The sequence below is a fragment of the Limanda limanda genome, chromosome 17, assembly GCF_963576545.1.
Source record: "Limanda limanda chromosome 17, fLimLim1.1, whole genome shotgun sequence".
Taxonomy (NCBI): Eukaryota; Metazoa; Chordata; class Actinopteri; order Pleuronectiformes; family Pleuronectidae; genus Limanda; species Limanda limanda.
In genome coordinates this window covers 14,011,294-14,035,052 of record NC_083652.1, presented here as the reverse complement: position 1 = coordinate 14,035,052, position 23,759 = coordinate 14,011,294, and the positions used below count along the sequence as shown (strand labels likewise).

The 23,759-nt window shown below is 49.2% G+C and overlaps 1 protein-coding gene across 1 annotated transcript in view; it reads left to right on the top strand.

Moving 5' to 3' along the window:
* Window positions 1–23,759, top strand: part of tnrc18 (trinucleotide repeat containing 18) — a 45,009-nt gene that overhangs the window by 16,306 nt on the left and 4,944 nt on the right. Inside the window, exons 4-29 of the mRNA XM_061090930.1 lie at window positions 927–1,031; window positions 1,330–1,509; window positions 1,699–3,309; window positions 6,215–6,302; window positions 6,394–6,608; window positions 7,248–7,394; window positions 7,679–7,863; window positions 8,513–8,924; window positions 9,014–9,985; window positions 10,071–10,213; window positions 10,301–10,434; window positions 10,604–10,717; window positions 10,816–10,999; window positions 11,095–11,410; window positions 11,810–12,022; window positions 15,077–15,247; window positions 15,679–16,148; window positions 16,602–16,736; window positions 17,335–17,476; window positions 17,562–17,679; window positions 18,588–18,663; window positions 18,817–18,925; window positions 19,246–19,362; window positions 19,963–20,115; window positions 21,582–23,359; window positions 23,452–23,688. Of these exons, the coding sequence (XP_060946913.1) occupies window positions 927–1,031; window positions 1,330–1,509; window positions 1,699–3,309; window positions 6,215–6,302; window positions 6,394–6,608; window positions 7,248–7,394; window positions 7,679–7,863; window positions 8,513–8,924; window positions 9,014–9,985; window positions 10,071–10,213; window positions 10,301–10,434; window positions 10,604–10,717; window positions 10,816–10,999; window positions 11,095–11,410; window positions 11,810–12,022; window positions 15,077–15,247; window positions 15,679–16,148; window positions 16,602–16,736; window positions 17,335–17,476; window positions 17,562–17,679; window positions 18,588–18,663; window positions 18,817–18,925; window positions 19,246–19,362; window positions 19,963–20,115; window positions 21,582–23,359; window positions 23,452–23,688 (8,525 nt within the window). The remainder of the gene's footprint in view (window positions 1–926; window positions 1,032–1,329; window positions 1,510–1,698; window positions 3,310–6,214; window positions 6,303–6,393; window positions 6,609–7,247; window positions 7,395–7,678; window positions 7,864–8,512; window positions 8,925–9,013; window positions 9,986–10,070; window positions 10,214–10,300; window positions 10,435–10,603; window positions 10,718–10,815; window positions 11,000–11,094; window positions 11,411–11,809; window positions 12,023–15,076; window positions 15,248–15,678; window positions 16,149–16,601; window positions 16,737–17,334; window positions 17,477–17,561; window positions 17,680–18,587; window positions 18,664–18,816; window positions 18,926–19,245; window positions 19,363–19,962; window positions 20,116–21,581; window positions 23,360–23,451; window positions 23,689–23,759) is intronic.

Below are 23,759 nucleotides of genomic sequence, written 5' to 3'. Positions count from 1 at the left end.
ATTCTCAGAAAAAGGCTGAAGATGAGCCAATTGATTAATGAGCTAATTATTTAAATGATTCAATGGATGGTCCCATTTCTTCTGACTTGGTATTGCTGTGCTTTTAAGTTTGGATGTGTAAACATGCTTTTCAATAAAGATGTATTTGATTTTATTGTTCAGGAGTTGATTGAAGTATTTCATGAAACTGAATGTTACCACCTGACTGGTCATCATAGTAACTGCTTATAAATAACTTTCCTACCATTGCGGGTCACTATGTGGACAGCGGATAATGGTCACAACCGAACACCACAGTACAAATCAAATGTTAAAAAACTAAAACAGAAAGGAGACAGATTTTTATGTCTTTTAAGAGACTGTTCAAGCTGCTCTGACTCGCGATGGAGTATCAAAGCCATATTGAAGGAAAAATGGAATTGGGCATTGTTTGGCATAATTTTATGTCTCATATTTTGTGAAAAAGAAAAAAAAAATTTTTTAGGATATGAGTAGCTTGGAGAACCGCTTTCGCTGGAGTTCCACATAACAAGTTCACTGTTTCTTGAGAAACTGTGAAACTACCGTGACCAAACATTTCCTCCTCCACAAAAGAGGCAACTTCCTGTAAGTCTGTTTGGTTCTTTCTTGGGAAGAGACTCAGTTTCTTGCAATAATCCATAATTCTCCGTCATACTCACTTTAAGGAGGCATTCATGTTTTTCCCCATCAGGAACAAATTCTTCCCATTTGTCCAACGCAACATTAATGGGCTATTTATCTATATTTGTTAGCTAACAACAGAAGATGCTTTTATCCACATCCTGGGGTTGTCCTAATCCTCCAAAAGGCTTAAAAACTCAAGGAGGCCAAGATATTACATCAATGATATATCAGAAATGTGAAAAAGTGTGTGACATGTTCTGTGTGTGTGTTTGTGTCTTCAGGCTACCCCCCCCTGCCCGGCAGCCTGTACTCCAGCCCCTACCTGTCCCTGGGGCACCTTGACCCTCCCTCGCTGTCGCAGCACCCTCTCTACGACTCACACAAAGGTCAGTCACTGTCACCAAAGACCCTCACAGAGACAGATGGCTGAGTTTAGAGAACATACCCTTTCATATCCTGCCATACATCAGTAGCAGCAGGATTAGGGTTAAGTCTTTTTAGTGAGCAGACCTGCAGCCAGAGTCATTCGGCTGACAGGTGGAACTCAGGATTTATTTTATTCCCTTTTTCTCAGCAAGTTGACATATTCATATTCATTATGTTCACCTCTGTGCTTCAGTCTGCATGAATCTTAATCATCTGTTGGTTTTTAGACATGTGTTTTTAATGTTTTGTTTGCTGCAGAGGGTTTCTACCTGCCGGCCTCCTTGAGCCAGTCTCCTCTCCATCCTCCGGCTGCGCCCCCGACCTCCCTGTCCAGCTCCACGCCTCCTCAGAGGACGTCCCGGGACTGCGGTAGGGACCGGCTCTACCGGGCGGAGAGGGAGAGAGAGAGGGACAGGGAGCGGTCAAGAGAGGAGCTGCGTTCAAGAGAGGAGCAGCGGTCAAGGGAGGAGCAGCGGTCAAGGGAGGAGCAGCGGTCAAGGGAGGAGCAGCGGTCAAGGGAGGAGCAGCGGTCAAGGGAGGAGCAGCGGTCAAGAGAGGAGCAGCGTTCAAGGGAGGAGCAGCGTTCAAGGGAGGAGCAGCGGTTAAGAGAGGAGCAGCGGTTAAGAGAGGAGCAGCGGCCTCGTAGTGTGGTGGACCTGACGCAAGATGGGCGGAGCGAGGAGGAGCGCCGGGCGAGGAGCGGGGACCGGGAGCGCGAGAAAGAAAGGGACCGGGACACGGAGAGAGACAGAGATGGTTGGTCTTTTCATCCTCACCTCCACCAGCAGAAATCACACTCTCATCCCTCCACAGTGGAGGCCAGATCCAGGCCTTCTCCTCTCCAGCCCACCTTCCCCTCACCTGGGGGTGCGGGCAGGTTCCATGTACCAGAAACGGACAGGAGGAGTCGGGAGGAAGAGGGCGGCGCTCGACCGCATCACAACCATAACGCAAATAACTCAAACTCTCAACCAGACAGACTGAGACGGAACGATTCTGCGGCAATGTCGGCTGCGAATCTCCAAATGTCCTACGCCCTTGCTCCTGCGCTCGCTGGTCTGCCCCACCCCTCCACGCCCAGAGACCCTAACAGAGAACAGCGAGTCACCGCACCTACGTATGTGCCTTCTGTGGAGGTTTACGACGAGCGGGCTGGGCCGATCCAGATCGCCTCACAGGCCCGCGACAAACACAGAGAGCGGGAGAGAGAAAGGGAGCGTGAACGGGAGAGAGAAAGGGAACGGGAGAGGGACAGGGAGAGGGAGAGCTACAGGTTTCCTGAGAGGAGCCTGATGGATCATCCTCGACTCTCCCAGTCTGGCGATTCAAGCAATCAGAGAGAGGAAGGTTCGGTCATTTGTTCCAATGGTTCCATTGGTAAACGAGGACAGGACTCCTCCAGTCAATCAAGGTTCAGCCCAGAAACCAGGGACACCTCTAAACACTCCATCCGACTGGGTGTGGAGCGTGCAGGGGGGGAGCCTAAGTGGAATAACATCAGCCCATTGGCTAATTATGCCACGACTCACATGGCTGCTCTGGCAGCTCAACACGGACACACACTCTCCTCACCCCACAGCCAACCTACACAAACACAACTGTCCCCACACACAAGTCACCGGCCCAACAGCAACCCACACTCCCACAGCCATTCTCCCCAGACTCACACCTCCCAACATGGACATGGGCGTTCAGGTGAGGAGGGGAGTCAGAGACGCTACCTGGACCCATCAGCTCTCTACCGACCCGGGGGGCCACTGGTGGGAGGGTCCAGCGGGGGCGAGCGAGCTGCGGGGGCCGAATCGGACCCCCAGGAGGTTTCAGCCATGCAGAGTCTGATCAAATACAGCGGAAACTTTGCTGCTGAGGGTCCGGGGTCGGCCAGACTCGCCGCAGACGGCCGAGGGCCCTTTGGAGGTCTGGGTAACATTGGCATGGATGGTGAAAGAGAGAGGGACCGGCAAAAAGAGAGAGACCATGAAAGAGAAAGAGAGAGGGAAAGGGTACCGGTCGGACCTGGTGGTCCAGGGGCGTTGAGGGTCCCTCCCCAGCTGAAGAGGGAGCAGGAGCGGCCGGACAGCGCTCGCTCGTTTGGCCGGGAGGGGGAGGGCGAGGTGCGGCACCCCCCGGTGGGCATCGCTGTGGCTGTGGCCCGGCAGAGGGACTGTGGCAGCAGCAGCAAACCAGCCAGCGGACCCTCAGACACACAGAGACCCCTTCTGCAAACTGCTATTAAAGGTAAGATGATTTGACTCAGGTGCACATTCTGCAACTCCAGTAAAACTTTGTTGGCTGTGTTTTGCACGTGAATAAAAACCATACACCTGAATAATTAAATATTTAAAAGGACTTCGGCACTGTAACGTGGTGACGGTCACTTGATCTTTATATTTCTCTCTGACAAGTTAAACCAAGTGTATTTAATATATTTGGAACATTTTCCAATGTACTTGCTCCTGCCTCTGCTTTGGACTGGGCTGTGGTCCTGCAGGGAACATGGATCCGTTTAGTTAAATGAACCGAGAACAAGTGATTCCTCATTTTGGTTTCCATGAATAATAGAGGATTCATTTTCTTTCAGATTAAAGTCATATTTCCTCTGCCCCCTGTTTGACTTTGAGGTGTTCATGCGTGTAACGTGACCGTAATAGTCAAAAGAACTTTTCTCTAATCGTGTCATGGGATGTATTTTGTTGAAAGGCTCCTCTTGGCGAGTCAGCTCTCCGTGCTGCATAGCAATTCCTGCCATAGTGCTCTCTATTCTTGGACATCAAGGTCATTCAGCGACAGTGTTCCCACTCCATCTCCTCTTGTTTCTGTTTCTCTCTCCGCTCCATGCTTATTCTGTCCATCCACAGCTCAGCCTCTCTCTCTCTCCCTCTCTCTCTCTCTCTCTCTCCCTCTCTGAGGAGGTCTCTGCAGGGGCCGTCCCTCCTGGTCCCCTTCTCTTCCTCTTTTCTTCAACCCCACCTCCACACTCTCCCCATTAAACATTTCATTACAGAGTAAAGCTAAAAGCTATAAACAAGCCTTGAATTACAATAAGACCATGATAGCGTTGCTAAGCAATGGATTATTCTTGAGAGTGACGGCTGTGTGTGTGAGAGTTTACATGAGGAATTGTGTGCATTACAGTGAAGATGTTTATGTAATCGCATGTATGTGTGCGTGCACATGCATCCCTGTTGGGGGTTTATTCATTTCCTTTCTTGAGCCGAGTGATTGGTTTAATAGCGTCATTCCCCTGTGTTAAGAATGAAGTGCTCTAAATAAACGGTGAAGGATTTACAGTGAAAATCCAAATGGAAGGCTGGATGGATGGATGAGTGACAGATGGAGGGAGGCAGAAAGCAGCGGAGGGAGAGGCTAACGATAAGATGTGAACAGACGGACGGTGGTCGATAGGTTGATGGACGGGAAGAGAGAGGAATGCCGGGAAGTAAAGAAGTTAAGAGAGTGTGAGATGAAGAGAGGAGCAGCGATGGAGGAGTGGAGAAAAAGAGGGGGCGTGCAGCGCTAATCGCTGGTTTTCTGATGCAGGGAGGATAGCATGTGGGACAGGCTCCCCGTAACCTTGGTAACAGTCTTGAAACCTTTCCTGCGGAGCATGTCAGGGATTGTCAAAGTCTCTTGTCCCTTTTGCAGGCTACAGACACACACGCACAGACGCACACAAGCACAGACACACACACTTCTAGAGCAGAACTGAAGGATTCAGCTCACTTGTATAAAACCTTTCTGCTGCTCAGGGACCTTCAGTCAGCATTGATGAGATGGAAGAGGGTTAAATGGAAAGTGCGAGGAGGAGACCCTCATGTTTATTCTGGGTGGCTTGGTTGAGTGCTGCTGCCGCTGCTTTCCTTCTTCTCTTTTCTCTCTCCTCTCTTTTCTCTCTCCTCTCTCCGTCTCAGCCGCTTGCCGCTGGCCCCTCGTAGTAAAGCAGCATGGGTTTAAGACTGTGTGTGTATCAAGGCAGCAGAGGAGGCTAGTAACTGATGAGATCTGACACTCGGAGTGAGAGCTGTCACTCTGTGTGTGTGTGTGTGTTTGTACAGATTGCACATGGTATTTGTGTCCAGACTTCAGCCCAACATCTGATTTGTAACCGCTCTTGTCTTTTAAGTTTTGTTTCACCATTACGAAGACAGCATGTGTATAATATAATACATGTAGAGAATCTCAGGGATGCTGAGTAGTACTCTTATTGATCTTGTGTTCTGATTTTAATGCTCTCATTTAAAACTCTGCACTTGCACACAAACACAACCTGCTTGTGTTGACATTTCTTGCATCCCAGCTTTAGCTCTGCTCCTCTTGCTGCTCCTGTTCATGCATGAAACGTCTGGTGCAGTAATGGCGTATTAAACCATAACGTTAATAACTTTATTTTTGTCGCTCCATGGTGACTTTGGATCTTTTAGACTCTTGCGCCATGACGGTGTTGTCGTTGTCTCAAGCACACAAACATGAAGGGAGGTCATGAACCTGGATAAATTAACCACCCGTACGGGATTCTCCAATATATAAACCTAACACACCCACAACTACGGATAATTTAATTTGTCATCATTCTAGGTGATAGTTATGACACCTTTTTCAAATGGGTAAAAACAAAAGTTATTGATGTATATGATTATTTGCGTATAGAGCGGAAGTTGGATCATATCACAGGAGACACATTCAGGACGGGTGTTTATTCCAAGTCTGACCTGGACTGATATCTGTCTAAATCACTCCCAGTACATTTATTCTACCTTATGTTTGCATATCAATCTGTGTCAGGTGACACACTGAGGTGAGCGAGTGAAGTCATTTATAGCCCAGCTTCTCACACACTGAAGAGTTACTCAAACACTATCTTCCCATGGTCCATCTCAGTCTGGCCTTGGCCACCACAGATAACAAATGAGGAGTGTTATGTGCCGATAACAAATAAGGAGCATAACAAATAACAGGGTTTTATGTGGGGAGGAAAATTCTCAGCAGCTAACCTTCCCTGCTGGCTGCGTCAGCAAGCTTAGGTTCATAAAGTCACCCAGTGTAATAAGTGTAAGTCACACAGTTAATGTAGGAATCTCTCAAACAGGCACTAAACAACCCTGTCTAATCCGTCTCGCTTCCCCTGTGCCTGAACCCTTGGTAGATGAGGAGCGAGGGGAGGAGCGCGCTCGCCACCATGAAGAGCGACTGCTGGCCGGCCGACTGGAGCGTGAGCAGGAGAAAGTGCTCAGGTGAGCCGCGGTGACTGATGACGTCATCAAACTCCTTGTCATAAATCTACTTCTGAGCACAGTAATGATAATGTGTCACGTTTACATCCAGAGAGTCCAAAGAGCTGGCGGAGTTCACGCAGATGCATCCTCCTCCTCTGTCTGGCGGCCTGACGCCCAGTATGATGACCCCCAGCCTCATGAACCCCAACCTTATGGTGACAGGAGGGGCCGGGCGTTGGCCCCCAGACCATGGCACTCTGACCTCCCACCCCTGGATGCCCCGGCCAGGAGGCCCCCCAGTCTGGCTCTCCAGCAGCCCATACAGTACGTATATGACATGCAAGTTGTAGTTGCTTAGAAACTAGGGAAATCTTTGTTTTATAAAATATTTACATCAGTGTAGATTGGACATAAAACAAGTGCTTTTCCACATGATGGACATTATGCAGAAGTTTCTCTTCTTGAAGCTAAACTTTCCGATGTGGTCAGGTACCAAAGCAAAGCATTAGCAGTAAAGTAGCGTCAATGTGGCCTCTTCAGAAGGTGTCAGTGTCATCGTGCTGGTGCTAAAGACAGAGTGTATATCAACCCAACACCAACACATGACATGCTTGCGTCTGTCGGAGCCCTCTCCTGATTGGTGCAGCTGAACAGGGAGGTGTCTGTCGAGTGGCCGTCCAGCAACAGCCTCCAAGGGTCAAGCTCAACAGACATTCCTGATCTCTGCAGGACATTCCAGACCTCCTCCTCCTCCACCTCCTCCTTTGTCGCTCCCTGTCCAGAAATGACAGCATCAGGACACATACTTCTATATCTGAAAACATGGAGACAGAGCTCCCTATGGGCCGCTCTGTGTAGACACCAATCAAAAGCAGCTAAATTCATTGTATGCTCTCATATGTAACTCCATCAAGACTTCTCTGTGTGGGTTTTAAAACTGGATCCTGTCCTTTCCCTCCTCAGGCCTCGGTCCCTCCTCACTCCACCAGACCCTTCCTCAAGGTTACCCCCCCTCTCTGCAAGGCTCCTTACCGCCGTCTTACCAGTTTGCCAGGGACCCCCAGTCTGGGCAGCTAATAGTCATCCCTACTGAGCACCTGCAACACTACGGTATGAAGGCCGCTCTCTGTCTGGGTGTTTGTTTGTATGCAAGTGCTACAAAGCAAATCACAGATTTTTACATTTCTTGCATTTTAGCAAAATAAATGAATATTCAGTCCATATGGTATTGTGAACAACATATATGTTTATTTTTCTGCTTCCTGAAGCACAATGCATGATGGTATATAAAGCTCTATGCAACATATTGATGCTAATTATTGTTAGTGATTGGTAAGTGATTTCGGACACCTCAGTTTACCGTCTTCCTCACGTCTCCCTTCACTGTTCTGCAGGAGGCGAGGTCCTGGAGCGTGGCGGCCCGGTGTGGTCGGGGGTGTACGGTCCGGGCAGCTCGCTGCAGCACGCCGCCCAGCTCCAGCTCCTCTCCCAGCACCAGATGCTGCGGCAACAGGAGCTGCTCATGATCCAGCAGCACACAGCTCAGGTCCTGGAGCTGCAGAGGAGTGCGCAGTTTGTTGTAAGTGGAGATCAATTAACACCCTAATGGAATATGTTAACAAATCAAAAAAATACAGACACCACAACGAGTGTGTCCGACTTAAAATGTCCTTAGGTCACGTTTATGTAGTGCAAGACAATAATGAGGGCATCTTGGGGGCTCCGCATTAGCCACGAAGATCCTACTTTATTTTCCTGAAGGAACCAGTGGAAAAGTTAGCCACCTTAGATATTATTACATGCAAACGTAAACCCACATTCTCTGTGACGTGATGAGGAGTCACAGGGCAGATTCTGTGTCTTCAGTTGCCCTCAACAAGAAAAAAACGACACGTTTGGCCGTCTGTGAATTCTTTACCCTCCCTGTCCTGAGCCCAATGGTTCCCAGTAAAGATGGAAATCTTTATTTTCAAAAAGAGGTCGGTAGTCTCTTCCAGCAGCTGCATTTAACAGGAGTAATTGGAGCATGAATTACATGCAATTTCCAGTTGTGGGTAAAATGCATATTCAGTGCTGTGGTGCAGCAGGAGAATAACTGTCATGGAGATCTGAACAGTGCAAACTCAAACTGCTATTTTTACCCTGAAGCAGAGTCTTGCATCATACATGCACTGTACACACACACACACACACACACACACTCTACTCGGTCCTATTTTGTGTTTCAGGAACGTTTAAAGGCCAGCGAGCACCGGTCAGACATGGAAGACAAGGCAGACAAGCGGAACACAGACCCCAAACCCAGACCCTCCTCAATATGCTCCCCATCGCCTTCACCCGTCCTGCATCCTCGCAAACCCCCCCGTCCCTCTCGCACGCCAACGCCCTCCACGTCCTCCCTCACCCCGCTGCCTCCGCTCCGCTCGCCTGTGACCAGGCTCAAGTCAGAGGAAGCGGCGCAGAGAGTGTTGGTGCACTCGCCGACCCCCCTGCCGCACCCACCGTCCCCCCGCTCTGCCTCGCCGCCCCCGTCTTCGCCACGGCGGCCTAAGCAGGAGGCGGCTGAGGAGGAGGTGGGACGGAGGGAGCAGAGGGACGGACGGAAACCGGGCTCCGCCCCCTTTCAGGGCATCTACCCTGGTGAGTTATCAGCTTCACAGCACTGACGTAAAGCTGTGTAGATAAGATGAAGGTTTCATATTGATTAAAACCCGTCTTTGTCTTTCCAGATGTCCCTCCAGGTTACCCTTACCAGTCTGTCACTGCCACATTTAGCCCCCCGTTTCCCTCTCATCACATCCCAGCACCTACAGGGACAAACACAGAGCTGGTCCCAGGACACCGCTCCCGCTCGCCACCATCAGCTGCCCCTTTACCCTCAGCACACATCCATTCAAGGCTCCTGGACACGGACATTAAGCCACAGAAACTAGATCCATCGAAGACGGGGTCTTTCCTCAAACAGGAACCCGGTGTGGAGCGGCCTCTGCTGGGCGTGGCGCCAGAACCTCTGGGTCACCTTCGCTGCGGCCCTGTGCGAGCCAGCCCACACAGAGAGACGGATGGGGAAGTTTCAAAGCCTCAGCCTCCGCCGCTGCGTCTGTACGTCCCCAGTCCTCCACCACTACGAGGTGAAAGGCTGGAAGATGTCAGGGAGGAAGAGAAGGAACAAATCAAGATGGAGGTGTCCTCTTACCCATGCCAGGCAGCGTACCCTCCACCCCCTCCACTCACAGAAGCTGAGCCCAAACCAATCGCCATCAAGGATCCAGAGCAAACACGATACCCACCATGCATCACTGCAGATTCAGACTGTCAGGAATCGGCTCAGAAGAGAGTTCTTCTGGAGCAAACCGCCAGTGCTGTGTGTGAACAGGAACAACCAGACACTCCCGTTGACTCCCACACTCCCCATCAGAAAGAACTTGAACAGGAGACCCCTGTTTATCCACCTTCCACTTCCAGCTCTCCTCTCCCGCTGGTCTTCGGCCCTGAGGATCCCATGGCAGGGATGCTCGCCCTGCTGGCAGCCAGCGAGATGGCCAACCACACCCGCCCCGACACCCCACCCGCCCCAATACTCCTACCCCAGATAGATCTCCTTCCTGTGGCAGGGCCTCTGGAGATGGTGGCCCTCGAGGGGATGGCCCTGCTCAGCCAAATGGCGCAATTAGAGATGGAGCAAATCAACCAGGGCCAAAGTGAGTGTAGAAGAAATTGAAGGAAGATGTAAATGATAATAAGATACAAATAGAGTTTAATACTCTCTCTTTACATCCACTCCAGGTCTGACACTAGAAGGTCTGGATTGTCTCCTTGAGGCCAGCAGACAGGTCCTGTTGGAGGCCATAGAGAAACAGTCCCACATCGATCTGCCCAGAACTCTGGACCCCAACAAGAAGTACAGCTGGAGGCAGAGGAAGGAGCCGGTAAAATTATGAAAACTTTTCATGGTTGCCCACTGATGAAAGTCTTATCAGTTTGTTCCCTTAATCTTTTTCCTCTCGTCCCTGCAGCTGTACAGTAAGATGTCTGCGGACATGATGGACGCGGTGGAAGTGGAGTACCGCATCCGCCTGGCTGAGCTGCAGAAGACGTACAAGGAGCAGCAGCGAGAGATGAGCAAGCTGCAGAGACGCAGAGACAAGCAGTGAGTGCTGCTGCACACGGGTCACAGGGGTCACAAGGGTCACACGGGTCACAGGGGTTGGATTATGTTCAAAATGACTGAATCACACTGTGGCTACTAATTCACACGATTATGTTCCCGACTCTCAAACCTAGACGAACCCTCATGACTCTTTTTATGTTTCCCTCAGAGAGCGGCTACAGCAGGAGGATGAGAGGCGGAGTCTCACCAGACGGGGCAGAGGGCGACCCAGGAAGAGAAAACTTATGGCCACACCTCCCAAACTGGACAGCAGGCCTGGAAAGTGAGTCAACGGATGACCTGCAGCTGAAATCATTATTTTCTTTTAATCAGTATGTTGTGGTTTTGGCTTCATACTGAGCAATCTTTCTCTCATGCCAGGGTGGGAAGGACAGTGCAATACTCTGAGGACTCTGAAGCTGGGGAAGGACAGAGGAAGAGGTTCTGTGTGTCCCGGGAAGAGGAAGAGACGGAGGCAGGAGGTGGAGGAGTGAAGGTGAAAAAGAAGAAAAAGAAGAAGAAGAGCTGGACGGAACAGGAACCTTCCACCAGTCACACTCTAGAGGTAACACCATCAAAGTGCATGTTCTGATTACACCCACAACTTGATGCACTTGTTCTGTTTAATTAATGTAGTGGGTCTGTTCGTGTCGCTCTCAGGTGTTGAAGGCAAAGCGCGGCCATGAGTTTGAGCAGGAGCAGCTGGCGTCGGACCTGGACCGAGCGCTCTCGCTCTCACAGCTCAGCTCGCTCGGCGCCTCCCGCAAACTCTCCTCCAGCGACAAATCCGACAAGTCGAAGGGCAAGTCCTCTGACGGCCGGATGAAAGAGCACGGCGTCCACTCCGCTGCCAAAGGAGGGAAACACAAGATGGCCGCCAAGGCTTCCACTTCCGAGAGCGTCCAGAAAGTGAAAGCTCAGAAGAAGACGGCTTTGTTCTCTACCATGAGATCCGAGCTCAGCAGCTGCTCCAACAGTGAGTACCTGAGGACGGACACGTGATCAGATAGAGTTACAGACAGCTGAGTGTGTGTGTGAGGGTAGTTTCTGCAGGTGATGCATGTTCATGGGATTTGAACAACCAGACAAACTCAATTAATTTGCTCATTTATCACCATATTTCTTCTCATATCAATCATTTCCAATTCGCCCTTTCTTCTTGACACCTGCTCTTGTTCAACAGTTGCATGGTCGTGGTAGAAACGTTATCATTGGTCGGTTGTTTAACGAGGTCGAACCCATCAGCTCATGCAGATGCGTTTAGTCAAGTCAGGATTATTTCAGGTTTAGTTTGAGGAAATTTGAGAAAATCATCTCTTTTGTCCGTGTGACCTCATGACCTCATGAATCATTAACCGCACTCTCTCCGCACCAGACTCAGATTCAGAGGAGCACAATTCTGCCCGGGGGGGCTGGCCCCCTCTCTCTGGGACGCATTCCCATGGCGACCTGACCAGGAAGAGGCGGCCTGCATCGTCGCCGACGTCCCTGCTGTCCGCTCAGAAGTCTCAGAAGAAGAAACACAAGCACTTATCCCTGCTGCTGGAGGAGGCCGGCCTCAGCTCCTCCGACGACTCCTTCGACCAAGGTTACTGACCAAATCTTACAGCCCCCCCCCCCCTTGCTGTCGAGTCAGGCGATACTGTGTCTTTGATCCCGTCGCAGCTCGAGTCTTTGTGTGCTTTAGCTCGACGAACCCCCTACCTCTCTCGCTGCTGGCTTCTCTGCAAAGTTGCCTTTTTGAAAAAAAGAGTTTAAAACTATTTCTATGGTGTGTATTTTTTATTGCCTGGATTGCAAAACCGTTTTTGTAGCATTTGTACATTTGAAAACTTGTGTGAATTTGTGAGATTTTGTTGTATTGCAGTTTTGGTACGCATAAGCTCTATTAAAGGTGTTGATTTGATTGGTACAGAAAGCGAAGCGCTGTGGTCCTTGTGTCTGCTTCATCTGTCTGTCTGTCCGTCTCTGTCCGTCTGTCCAGCTGCACCTGAACCTCACACATCCTCCAGTGCTCTCTTCCTCAAATATCCCTCTAGACTTCCTGGAAAGGCTCAGACAACACTTTACCTCGCACACAGAGCTGAATCTGATTGGACAGAGATTATTCTTCCTGGTCAGCATAAATAAAGAGAAATTTAATGATGGGCTGCTTGTTTTTTTTTTTTAAAGTTTTGTGGAGGGGTTAGCTCCATTTCTATCAGACTAAATGTTGTATTGATGATGTGGCCTGGTGTTTGATGTTGTGGGGGGGAAGTTAATGCACAAAAAGGTGATAGAATTAGATGTTGGGGATATTTGGACAATAGAGCTCCTGTGTCTGTCTACTAAACCTTCAAATAACCCTTCTCCCTTTACGTTGCTCTCTCAGACACCTTGCTCTGTCCTCTCGCCTTTCCCTCCTCACCTCTCACCCCCTCTCCCCCGTCCTACCCATGATGCTTTGAGTGTCTCTCAGCCTGTTCCATGTGCTTGTGCTGCTGCCACTGCGACATTACAGAAGCTTGGGCGAGGACTAGCGCAGCCCCGTGCCCACGCTACCCTCGCTGCGGCTAGTCTACTGTGGCGAAAGCTTTGCTTGAGCTAGACTTAGCTAAGGCCAGGCTACGCTACGGCGAGGCTGCGCTCTCGCCGCCGCCGCCCGCGCTGCCCTGCCTGAGGCCACACCCCTGTCACCTGCTCTGTAAGTAGGAAGTGCCCCTCCCTCTATTTTTGTTCACCGCTAACATGGACTATGCTGAAATTGAACTCCACAAACAGATCATTAACTTTTTCCTTTTTATTTAAACAATTTTTTTTTTGTTCTCACAAATTAAAGCTCTTTAACGAGAACCATGGTTTCCTCCACTTGACGGCTTGCAGAGGTTACCATGGTTACTCAAGCTTCATATGACGATTATACCAAGGGGCCTCACAGGGCTGTCCTCTCAGTGCCTGCTTGTTGTGTGTCTGCCTGCTACTGTTAACACAAGGTGGATTCACAGTACAACACATGCATCCAGATTTTGATTTAAAACGAATTAACTGCGGCTCAATATACATTGTTAAGATTTATTTCAGTAGTCTGAAATCACAGCAAATGTTCAAATTAGCCACTTTAGACATATTCAAACAAAGTGTTGATCAAAGAGAAAGTTAACTCCCCGAGAAAACCAGTTTTGTTTCGGATTTCCAGGGGTTTAACTTCAGTTGTGTACTCATCACTACATAAGTTAAACTTTGAGCCAAAAAAACAGTTTTCAATAAAGTTAAACACCAGTAATGTCTTATTTTATTAGTCTGATATCTTCATACTTTAATGTCGTCTGTTAAGATATAAAACATCTTGTACTGTGCATCCAGCCTCAGTGTTAACACTCTAACCCCCGAGGAGACGCTCCTCCTGCTCATCTGCTGCCGTGGACCTAACTGCTAACGTGATACTCAGCTAACCAGCAGAATGAAAGTGTGTCTGTATCGACGGGTGACAAATTTAAACCAAAGGTGTCGAGTCAGAACGTTTCCAAAGTGTCTCAGAACTTATTCCCCCATTGGGTGATTTAACAGGTCGGCCCAAAATGTCCCTGGTGATAGTGAAGCGAAATTAAAGCCATTTAAATATTCATCCAAGCGTCAATGACCCCTCGCATCACTCAGAACAACTTTCTATTGATTAGTGGTGACCGCCCCCCCCCCCCTCTAATAGGACAAGTGGCATCGAAATGTCTCCACAGAGCCGATGATGAGCTCTTTTCCACTTGTTGAGACCATGACTCATCCGTCTGACCTCTCAAACGTTTGTAATGAGCGGTTTAAACACTCCATCTGTACTTATTATATCCCTCCTGGGGAACTGATGCACTGACACTCTCAGTCACTGATTTCCCCGACGTCTTTCCAATAGATCCAGATGTCAGTGTTCCCATTGAAACATCAGCCAGATGAGCAGTGTTTCTGACTGGACCCTCTTTCAAAGTCACTTAGATCTTTCCCTCCTGTCGTCTTGGTATAAAATCAGGATCGACTGGGCCTGATCAGTGTGTTACCACCTGCCACAGAGCGTAAATGGATGTCAGCTGCTTCATTGTACCGAGCATTGAAGCTGCCGAGGCATCTGCAGTCCTGATATTCCTCCGTTCAGTTACTCAGGGTTTTAATTTGTCACCCGTGTGTTTGTGTGTGTGTGTTTGTGCTGTCACCTTCTCTCAAGGGTTTTGTAATAATGAATTATATCCGAGTCAGTTTCCTCACGTGGTTCTTCCAGTGTGTGTGTCTGTATGTGAGTGTGTGTGTGTGTGCGGCTCGCATGCATGTGGTAAATCACATTTTCCTGCTCTAACTCGCTTACACAGCGTAACTGAAGGTCGTCTGCAGTGGTTTGGACAGTCTATCCTCTCTCTCACGTCACTGTTATTTCTGATCAGCTGACATGTCGAGACCTGTGGTTGTGTGTGTGTGTGTGCGCGTGTGTGTGTGTGTGTGTGTGTTACTGTAAGATCCAGACGGCTGTTTCCTTTCCACACAGGGATTAACCCGGTGTTTGTCTGAGGAGAAGTTTCATCTTGGCTGTGATTCTTTTGTTGCTGTATCTCCTCTTTGGGTCGAACACTAGAAGCAACGGGGTGTGATTTGACCTTTGACTCGAATCTTCTCTTTGAAACAGAAACCTCCGAGGACGAAGATGATGAAGAGGAGTTTGATTCCGACGATGGCGGCTGTGAGGAGAGCGGGCTGGGGATGCTGGCCCGGTTTGCGGCTAACGCGCTCCCCGTCAGCGCGACCCCCCCGAGCCTCCTCCATGAGGGCAAACACCGCAGCAGGCAAAGCACTCTGGGTAAAAAAGCATAACGGACACACAATGAGTTGTGTGCGGGGTTTTTCGCAATATAATTTTTTTTCATTTTGGTTCAGCAGGTTCACCATCTGAGCATTTGTTCAAGATTATGTTATTGATTCACGGTTAAATATTCATTAATTTGTAATTGTCACATCAGGGTGCATGTAATGATTCAGCCTTGAATTATGTATTAGTTTCATTTTGATCAATAGTCCTATTTACTGTGTTATTGATTTGAGAAAATCTAACACCTCAGTTTATTACTGGCTGCATGTTTATGGGAGCAGCTGGGTTTTATCTCTAGGATCTCCCAACGTGTGTGTGTGTGTGGGTGTCTGTGTGTGTCTCCTCTCTTTGTGAGGACAGGTTTGAGTTATAGACCCTGTGGAAGCAGGACTCCAGTGACCCTCCTCCTCTTCTCTCCTCAGGTTCATCAGAGTGCGAGTGGTCAGACTCCGGCTCAGACCTGCGACTGAGGAAGTTTCCCTCTCTGCTCCACGGTAAGCGCTCCGCCCCAGAGCTGCCCCTGTTGCCCCCGGCAACCCGGCGCAGCGACCAGACCAGCCCCACCAAGCGAGATGAAGCGCCAGTCAAACGCAAGCCCCTGCCCAAGCCCCGCCCCTCGCCCAGATCGCCCGGACCATTCAGCTTCGACCTCGGCAGCAGCCACGGGTTCGGAGGCTTCAGCGAGGACGAGGCCTGGAGCCGGAGACGCAGCGAGAGGATTTTCCTTCATGACGCCACGACCTCAGCGACTCAGCTGTCTGTGTCGGGCCTGGGATCAATCAGTCAGAGCTGCTCCACCTCGTCCTCCAGCTCAGGACCACCTCTGACCCCGAAGCCCGCCCCCAGACCCAAACCCCCTCCGCCCAGCAAAGAGGGGAAAGACCTGGTGAAAGTACGTCAATAATGAATTAATTATTCGTTAATTGTTGTGCAGCAAGTGAGTCAAATCTTTCAAATCTCCCTGTGCTCTCACTTCTCCTTCAAACTCCTGTTCTATCGCCTTCTTTTTCTCCTCTGACATCTGTGTGAGTGTGTGTGTGTGTGTGTATGAGCGTGTGTGAGAGAGAGGCAGATAGAGAATGTTTAAGTGTTTGTGTCAAAGTGCCAGCAGGGCTTCCCGGTACTTCAGTCAGTGCAGCACTCCCCTGCTGTCTGTGTCGTGTAGCTGACAAGGAAGGACAACTGCAGGCATCCTGGCAGCATCCCACCCCCAGTGTGTGTGTGTGCGTGCGTGCGTGTGTGTGTGTGTCTCTGAGTGTGTATGTGTGTGGATGTAAATCTGTCTTGCACATCTTTAATGTCCCCATTAATTCATATGCACGTTTTGTGACTTTTTGAAAAGCAGAAGAAGAAGCTGAAGGACTCTCCTCTGCCTGTGAGCCCGTCCGTCCTGTGCAGTCCAATCACAGACGTCCCCTTGGCGCTGAGCCTCAGCCCGACGAGGAAGAGCCAACCAAAACCCAAGACCAAGGCCAGAGAGGTCAGTGTGATGATGGATCAGCTGCACAGTCATTATGGGTGTGGCCCTAATTATCCCGGGAAGGACGAAACACCAGAGCAATTTAGTTATTAGACCTAAATGTGCACACACACTAAAGACAGGAAGAAAAGCCTGGCGAGATGAACCGACTCCTGTGATCCACTCTCTTCTCTTTTATTGTCAAACCTCTTGTATTGTGCGATTTCTGCCACAAGTGTCGTATTGTTCTCCATCTGCCGCCGGCCAGAACTCCAGTTTGTTGTGAAAACAGCTGAAGTGTTCGCAGGGCTCTTTGTTGTGGTGAAAAAATGTGTGTAATGCGACAGCGTAAGTGTTGTAATATGTCGCTGTTTCCCTTTGAAAAGTCGATATGCGGCGTGTCGACCTGGCAGCTCGATGCGCTGCCACGAATGAAACCGAAGTAGCGATATCAGTTTGCAGAAAGTCAGGTTCAGTCCTCAGGCGGGTGACAGATTTCATTTAAGGGCCATCCTTGCTTTTTAAAGACGAGCTAATATAAATCAGATTATTTTTTTCTTCTGCCTTCATATGGAGTCGTAGTTGAGTGGAATTCAAGCCCCTGTTTGTTTGTCTGCAGCCTTCCAGAGGAGCGGTGAGCCGGCTGATGGAGAGCATGGCGGCAGACGAAGACTTCGAGCCCAACCAGGACAGCAGCTTCAGCGAAGACGAACTTGTCACCCCGCGCAGCCACAGTGTCTCAGAGAGGTCCTCCACACCCGGTCAGTACACACACACACACACACACACACACACACACACTGAAGTCATTATGTGCGTTCTTAACACACATGTTGTTGTGTGCAGCTCCGGTGCAGTGTGTGTTGGATAAGGATTCCCTGGTGGACGGACTCAGAGTTCTGATCCCGATGGACGACCAGCTGCTGTACGCCGGACACGTGAACACGGTGCACTCTCCTGACATGTGAGTACAGACGCTCTGAATCTCTATATCGGAGCACGGTGATGGATTTTCAGCCTTTAATAGAGGAAACTCACATCTGTTTACTCTATTAAAAGCTGCAAATCAATCAGCGTGCTCCAGTTCTGCGTCCTGCAAAGTTTGCTGTCCTCGATTTGTGAAGTAGCCAGGTGCATTTTTGCAGATAAAAAAAAAGGCTAGTTTTTTACAAAGTCCTGTTCAGTTTTCCATATCACATACATGTGGGGAAGCTATAGCTACACTGGGGGATAGTTTGATATTTGGCGTAATAGTCTCGTTCTTCTTTTTCTTGAAAATCAGATTAGTAGAAAACAATCTCATGTCTCAAAGCAAAATATCAAGCTGCATCCAGCAGTTGGTTAGCTAAGCAGAACGATTTATCATCACTTTCATTATTTTCCCAGGAAACATTCATAAATCTTGATTAAGAATTCAGGCTAATTTAGTGGAATTATATCTGATTGTGGGAAATTTGTTGCGGCTTGATTGAATTTAATGGGACAGATGCAGTCGGAGGAAAAACTCCACAGACAAACGGACAGAGGTGAAAACATCAGCTTGTTGGTGGAAATAATAAAAACAAATTACAGCTCTGTTTGCAGAAGATTCATATTCCAGTGGGCTGTGGCTGTTTGCTGTAGCTCGGCCACACAACCTTCCAGCTGGAGCCAAGCTGCTAAAGTCATTATTTGTAAAAGACAACACAGTCCCCATCCTGCCACACATCAAATCAGTCAGAATCAAGATAAGAACTCACTTCTGCGTCTAACTGAGACCACTTAGACATCACACAGAGACCAGAAGTGACTCTGGATTCTGTCATGAGAAGTATGGGTTGACCCCAGACGTTTGGCCCTTACTCCTCTTGGATGCCCCCCCCCCCCCTGCAGATACAGCGTGGTGGTGGAGGGAGAGAGAGGAAACCGACCTCACATCTACTGCTTGGAACAACTGCTGCAGGAAGCTGTGAGTAACCTGCACGTCTCTAACATTTCATTCTCCTCAATCCTCCTCATCTCTCTCTGTTTCTGCTCAAACACTTCGAGCAGTTACAAAAATGTTGCGTGTTCGATGCCGTGTTGTGTTGACATTCACGAGCTCTTCATTCCTTGCGTGCAGATCATCGATGTGAAGCCTCCGTCCGTGCGCTATCTCCCCGAGGGAACTCGCATCGCTGCGTACTGGAGCCAGCAATACCGCTGCCTGTACCCGGGGACCGTTGTCAACGGTACAACAACATCATCACACAAGACAAACACACCCACGACTTTCATGATGTGATTCCTAATCCACTTACATGGACAATTTGATTGTAGCTGGCAGCACAGACTAAAGGAATAAGATCTTATCTGTGTGTGATGCAGCAGAGGCTCTTATTTTGAAGAGTCACATGCTAATGGAAAACCTAACTGCTCTTATTGAACACTTTGAGTTGAGTGAGTTCTGCTGCAGCTGGGTGGAGGAGCTGGGTGTGAAAAATCTAAACACATTCGCCTCGAAATCACACGTTCACTGCTTGACTGCTCGTTTTCTTTCCACCCAAAACAGGAAGTTCAGATATTGACGAGAACGACGATCTGATCACGGTGGAGTTTGACGACGGCGACTCCGGCCGCATCCCGCTCTCCCACATCCGACTGCTGCCGCCCGACTACAAGATCCACTGTGAGGACACGCCCCATCTTACGTTTTATAGATTTCATTTTAACCATCACTGCTGGGTTTTAAATCATGTGCACTGTGAGCTTGTGGGTGTGTCTGTGTGTATTGATGGTTTTAGCACAAGTGTTTTCCCAGTAGAGTGGTTCTAACAAGCAGCTATTCTTGTGCATTAGTTTAGTGTATGTGTGTGTTTGTGCGTGTGTGTGTGTCTAAACTGCTTCCTAAGTGGATGTGTAGATGTTTACCAGAATTAGAACCTTGTTCAGGCTTCACCAGTGTCCATTTTAACACACTGAGGGAAACAGCTTTGCAAAAAGTAATGAAACGACCTGAAGCTCTACTCACTACAGTAAAAATATCTCTAGTTTTACATTCTCTTGTTGATTTCTACACATTGCAAGTTGATAGTTTCCAGAAGACGTCAGATCTCTAAGAGGAAACAAGCTCTGCACAGTCAAACAGACGTAATGGTGTCAGCCAGTAACCTCTCGCCTTTCGTTGTTTTTTCCTTGTTAACAAACTTGAAATTCCTGAGTCTCTAAACATCTACGTAAGATTCTGGAGTTAAACTATAAAAGCTGCCGGCTCTGTGCCTCGGTCCAGGTGCTGAGCCGTCCCCGGCGCTGCTCGTGTCCAGCTGCTCCCGGAGGAGAGTCCGCAAATGCAGCAAAGAGGGAAAAGAAGCCGGAACAAAGCCAGAGGAGACGGCTCCGAAGATCAAAGGGAAACCTGGACGCAAACCCAAACCCAAACCAGGTGAGTCGAGAACTGGAGACAGATTTAGATATGGACGACGTGGCTAGCGGACCTGGGAGGCAGCCTGCTAGTTTTCTATTACTCATTAGTACATCATGTCAATGAAATGTCACCATGTGGGTCAATTAACGGTGTTGGAGTGGGCCCTCTAGTTTGAGTAGTGATGGGAATCTAGGCTCTTTAAAGGCAGATTAAAAATATGTGCGTGGTAGAAACCAGTAATGATTTATATCAAGAAGAAAAAAACATACAAACATTCATCTTTAATACAGATTATATACTAGTATAAGAGAGAAAACTGGGCATATATGTGTGTATATATATATATATATATTTATTTATTTATATTTAATAGAAAACTGACCTTGAGATGTTTTATACAAAAGAAGATGAGGATTCTTAGCTCTTAGTGATATAAATACAATAAGGAGGGAAGCATTAGAAAGCTTTCCAGACATGGCTTGGATGATTATGGAATTGTGAATTGTTGCCAAAACAGCCTCTAGAATAACGAGGTGAATCTTCGTCTTTGCATCTCACTTTAAAAAGCTAATGTACAGATTTAGAAAAACTAACAAATAGTTCACAGCCGCCATTTAAAAAAAGACTGGGTGGACTTAGTGAGTTGGTAGAGGAAGCAAGTTTCACAGAAATGACCGAAGTGTCATTTCCCTTAAAATGATTGTGTAGAGAAACGTTAATGTTTCCCGCAGGAGGTAAAAATAATGGAGGTGGTGCTTAAAGTAAAACTAATCCACCCTGCGTTAAGTGCTGCCATCACTTCTGCCTTTTATTTGGTTTTTTCATTTCTCTGAGTGATTCCATGGGACCAGTAAAGGACGTCTGCAGCCACATCTGTCATAAAAAGATAGATTTCATCGTGCTTCTCTCCCAAGTGCTTTACTTATCCATTTAGGGCAGTTTGAAATTTACTTCATCTGTCTTTTATTGTTATTACATGTGGTTTGTTTCCGTCCTTTCTTCGACGTATTTATCGTAGGGACCATTAAAGAGCAAAAGTACCTTTGTCACACTCGTCTTTTTGATGAGTCTGTTTTAAAAACTGCAGGAGCAACAAAAATAGCTCAAAGCTCAGAAACGTCTTTCATCAAACATGTCATATTTGACCATGGCTGACATCTCCTGCATCGGTTTAATACATTTGCTCAAAACAGCGTCTTTGTCGTTCCGTGGAGCTGAGAGTGTGTTCGCTCTGGCTGTAATACACGGCATGTTGCATGTCTGATTTGCTGACTCTGGCTTTGTTTCCACTGGGTAAGCAGTTCTTAAATGTAGTGTTTTCATTGCAGAATTGTTTCCTTGCTGATATTGTTCCCAGCGTGTGAGGCAGCAGACCACAAAAATCATGAGGCCACACAATGCAAACGTCAGCACACCCAGAGTAGTTGGGCCAAAAAATAGATTTGTTTGAACATTTCCTTGTGTTTTCTTTTTTTTTTCCTCAGAAACCTCCATGACCACGGACGGCCGAGAGAAGACTGATCCTGCTCCTCCCTCCTCCCAGCCTGCAGAGAGACCCCAGGCTCCAGCTAAACCTGCCCAGGACCGGACCTCCTCGGTTCAGAAGGCCGGTCCAGAGAAGCCGCGCCCTGCATCCCGGCCGACCATGGGGACGCAGGCAAAACCAGTCCGCAAAAGCTCCACCACGTCCCCCACCAGTAGCCCGACCCTCCCCGGCCCAGTGTCCAGGAAGAGCAGCTCGACGCCTGCTTCTAAACCAGCTCGGCCCCTCCCTCCCTCCCTCTACCCGTCCACTTACGGAAAAGTGCTGACTGTGGATCTGTACAGCGAGCCCAACCTCAGCTCCTACAACAACCAGCGCAGAGATAGAGAAAATACCAGCAGTGTCAGTCCCACCACCAACAGACCCATGTCCAGACCCATGGCCACGTCTACTGGGACCAAGCTCAGTTCCTCGTCCGTGGCCAGACCCACCTCTGCCTCCACAGCCAAAACCAAACCCTCCTCTGACCATCACAGCAGCTCCAGACCCAGCCTCCACTCTGGACTCCTTCCCAGCCCCATCTCCAGGCTGTCAACATCCAAACCCGGCTCTTCTCTGCCTCCCAGACCTTCGTCATCCTCATTGTCTTCTTCATCCGCCCCCAGACCCAAACTAAAGATGCCGTCCGACCAGCTGTCCTCCAGCTCCAGCTCCAGACCCGTCTCCAGGCCCAAGCCCAGCGCAGGCCCAAGTGACGGCTCAGGCTCGGCAGTGAGGCGAAAGTCCCTGTCTGCAGAGCCCCTCGTGAAGCTGGACCATGAAGGTGTCACCTCGCCCAAGACCAAGAAGACCAAGGCTCTGATGTTGCTCGAGGGTCGAGGCGTCAGACGAGATCACACCCCCATCCCCACGGCCTCAGCCAATCAAAAAGTGCTAAAAGCAAAGGTGAGAGCTCCAGATAGAGAGACGGTTCTGCCAGAGAAAGACTCCAGCTACAAAGCACCGGTGCTGGTGAAGGAGAAGACGGACAGTCGGGGAGGTGGTGGAAGAGGACAGGAGATGGACACCAGAGAGGAGAAAGTTAAAAAAGAGGAAAGAAAGGAGGTGGTGAAAAGAAAGGAGAGAAAGATGAAAGAGGAGTCTCACAGTAGCAGCAGCTCAGAGTCAGAAGCAGAAGGTAACAAAAGGAAGATGAAGAAAAAGAAGAAATGCACCTCAAGCTGCTCTTCCTCCTCTTCCTCCTGCTCTGGTTCCTCCTCATCTTCTTCCTCATCTTCGTCCTCATCGTCCTCATCCTCCACTGACGACACGTCCTGCAGCTCCGATGAAGAGAAGACGGCTTCACCTCCACCAGGTCCCGTCTCCACCCCTCCGGCACAGGACAAGGCAAAAGAGGTGACTAAAGAAGAGGAAGAAGAGGAGGAGGAAGAAGAGGAGGTGAAGGAGGAGGCAGAGATGAAAATGGAGGAAGAGGAGGAACTATCACCTCCCTCAGAATCTCCCTCCCCGTCAACCTCTCCGACTCCTGCTCACGCTCCCTCGAAACCCGGTAAACCAGCCACAGGGAAGGGCTCCGGCCAGAGGGGTCGTCCTCCGAAACCGAAGCCCAGCGGAGGAGAAGGGAAAGTGGGGAGACCCAAGCGGAGAGAGGGGGTCCACCTCCCCACCACCAAGGAGCTGGCCAAACGTCAGAGGCTTCCCAGTGTGGAGAACAGGCCCAAGATCTCTGCTTTCCTCCCAGCCAGGCAACTCTGGAAGTGGTTCGGGAAACCAACTCAGGTGAGGAGAGGCATCGCTTATTTGCAATTTTAAAGTAACATCCTCAGATTTTTTCCCTCTGTGACGGTTTGTCCTCTCACGACCTCCTGCAGAGACGCGGTATGAAGGGCAAGGCGAAGAAGCTCTTCTACAAGGCCATCGTCCGCGGCAGAGAGATGATCCGCATCGGAGACTGTGCCGTGTTCCTGTCGGCCGGCCGGCCCAACCTGCCCTTCATCGGCCGCATCCAGAGCATGTGGGAGTCGTGGGGCAGCAACATGGTGGTCAGGGTGAACTGGTTCTATCATCCAGAGGAGACGAATCCTGGGAAGAAACTTATCGACAAGAAGGTAGAGATTTCATTTCACTTGTATTTATCATTTGTGAATACTACGTGTTTTCACTCTGCAAACAAACCGAA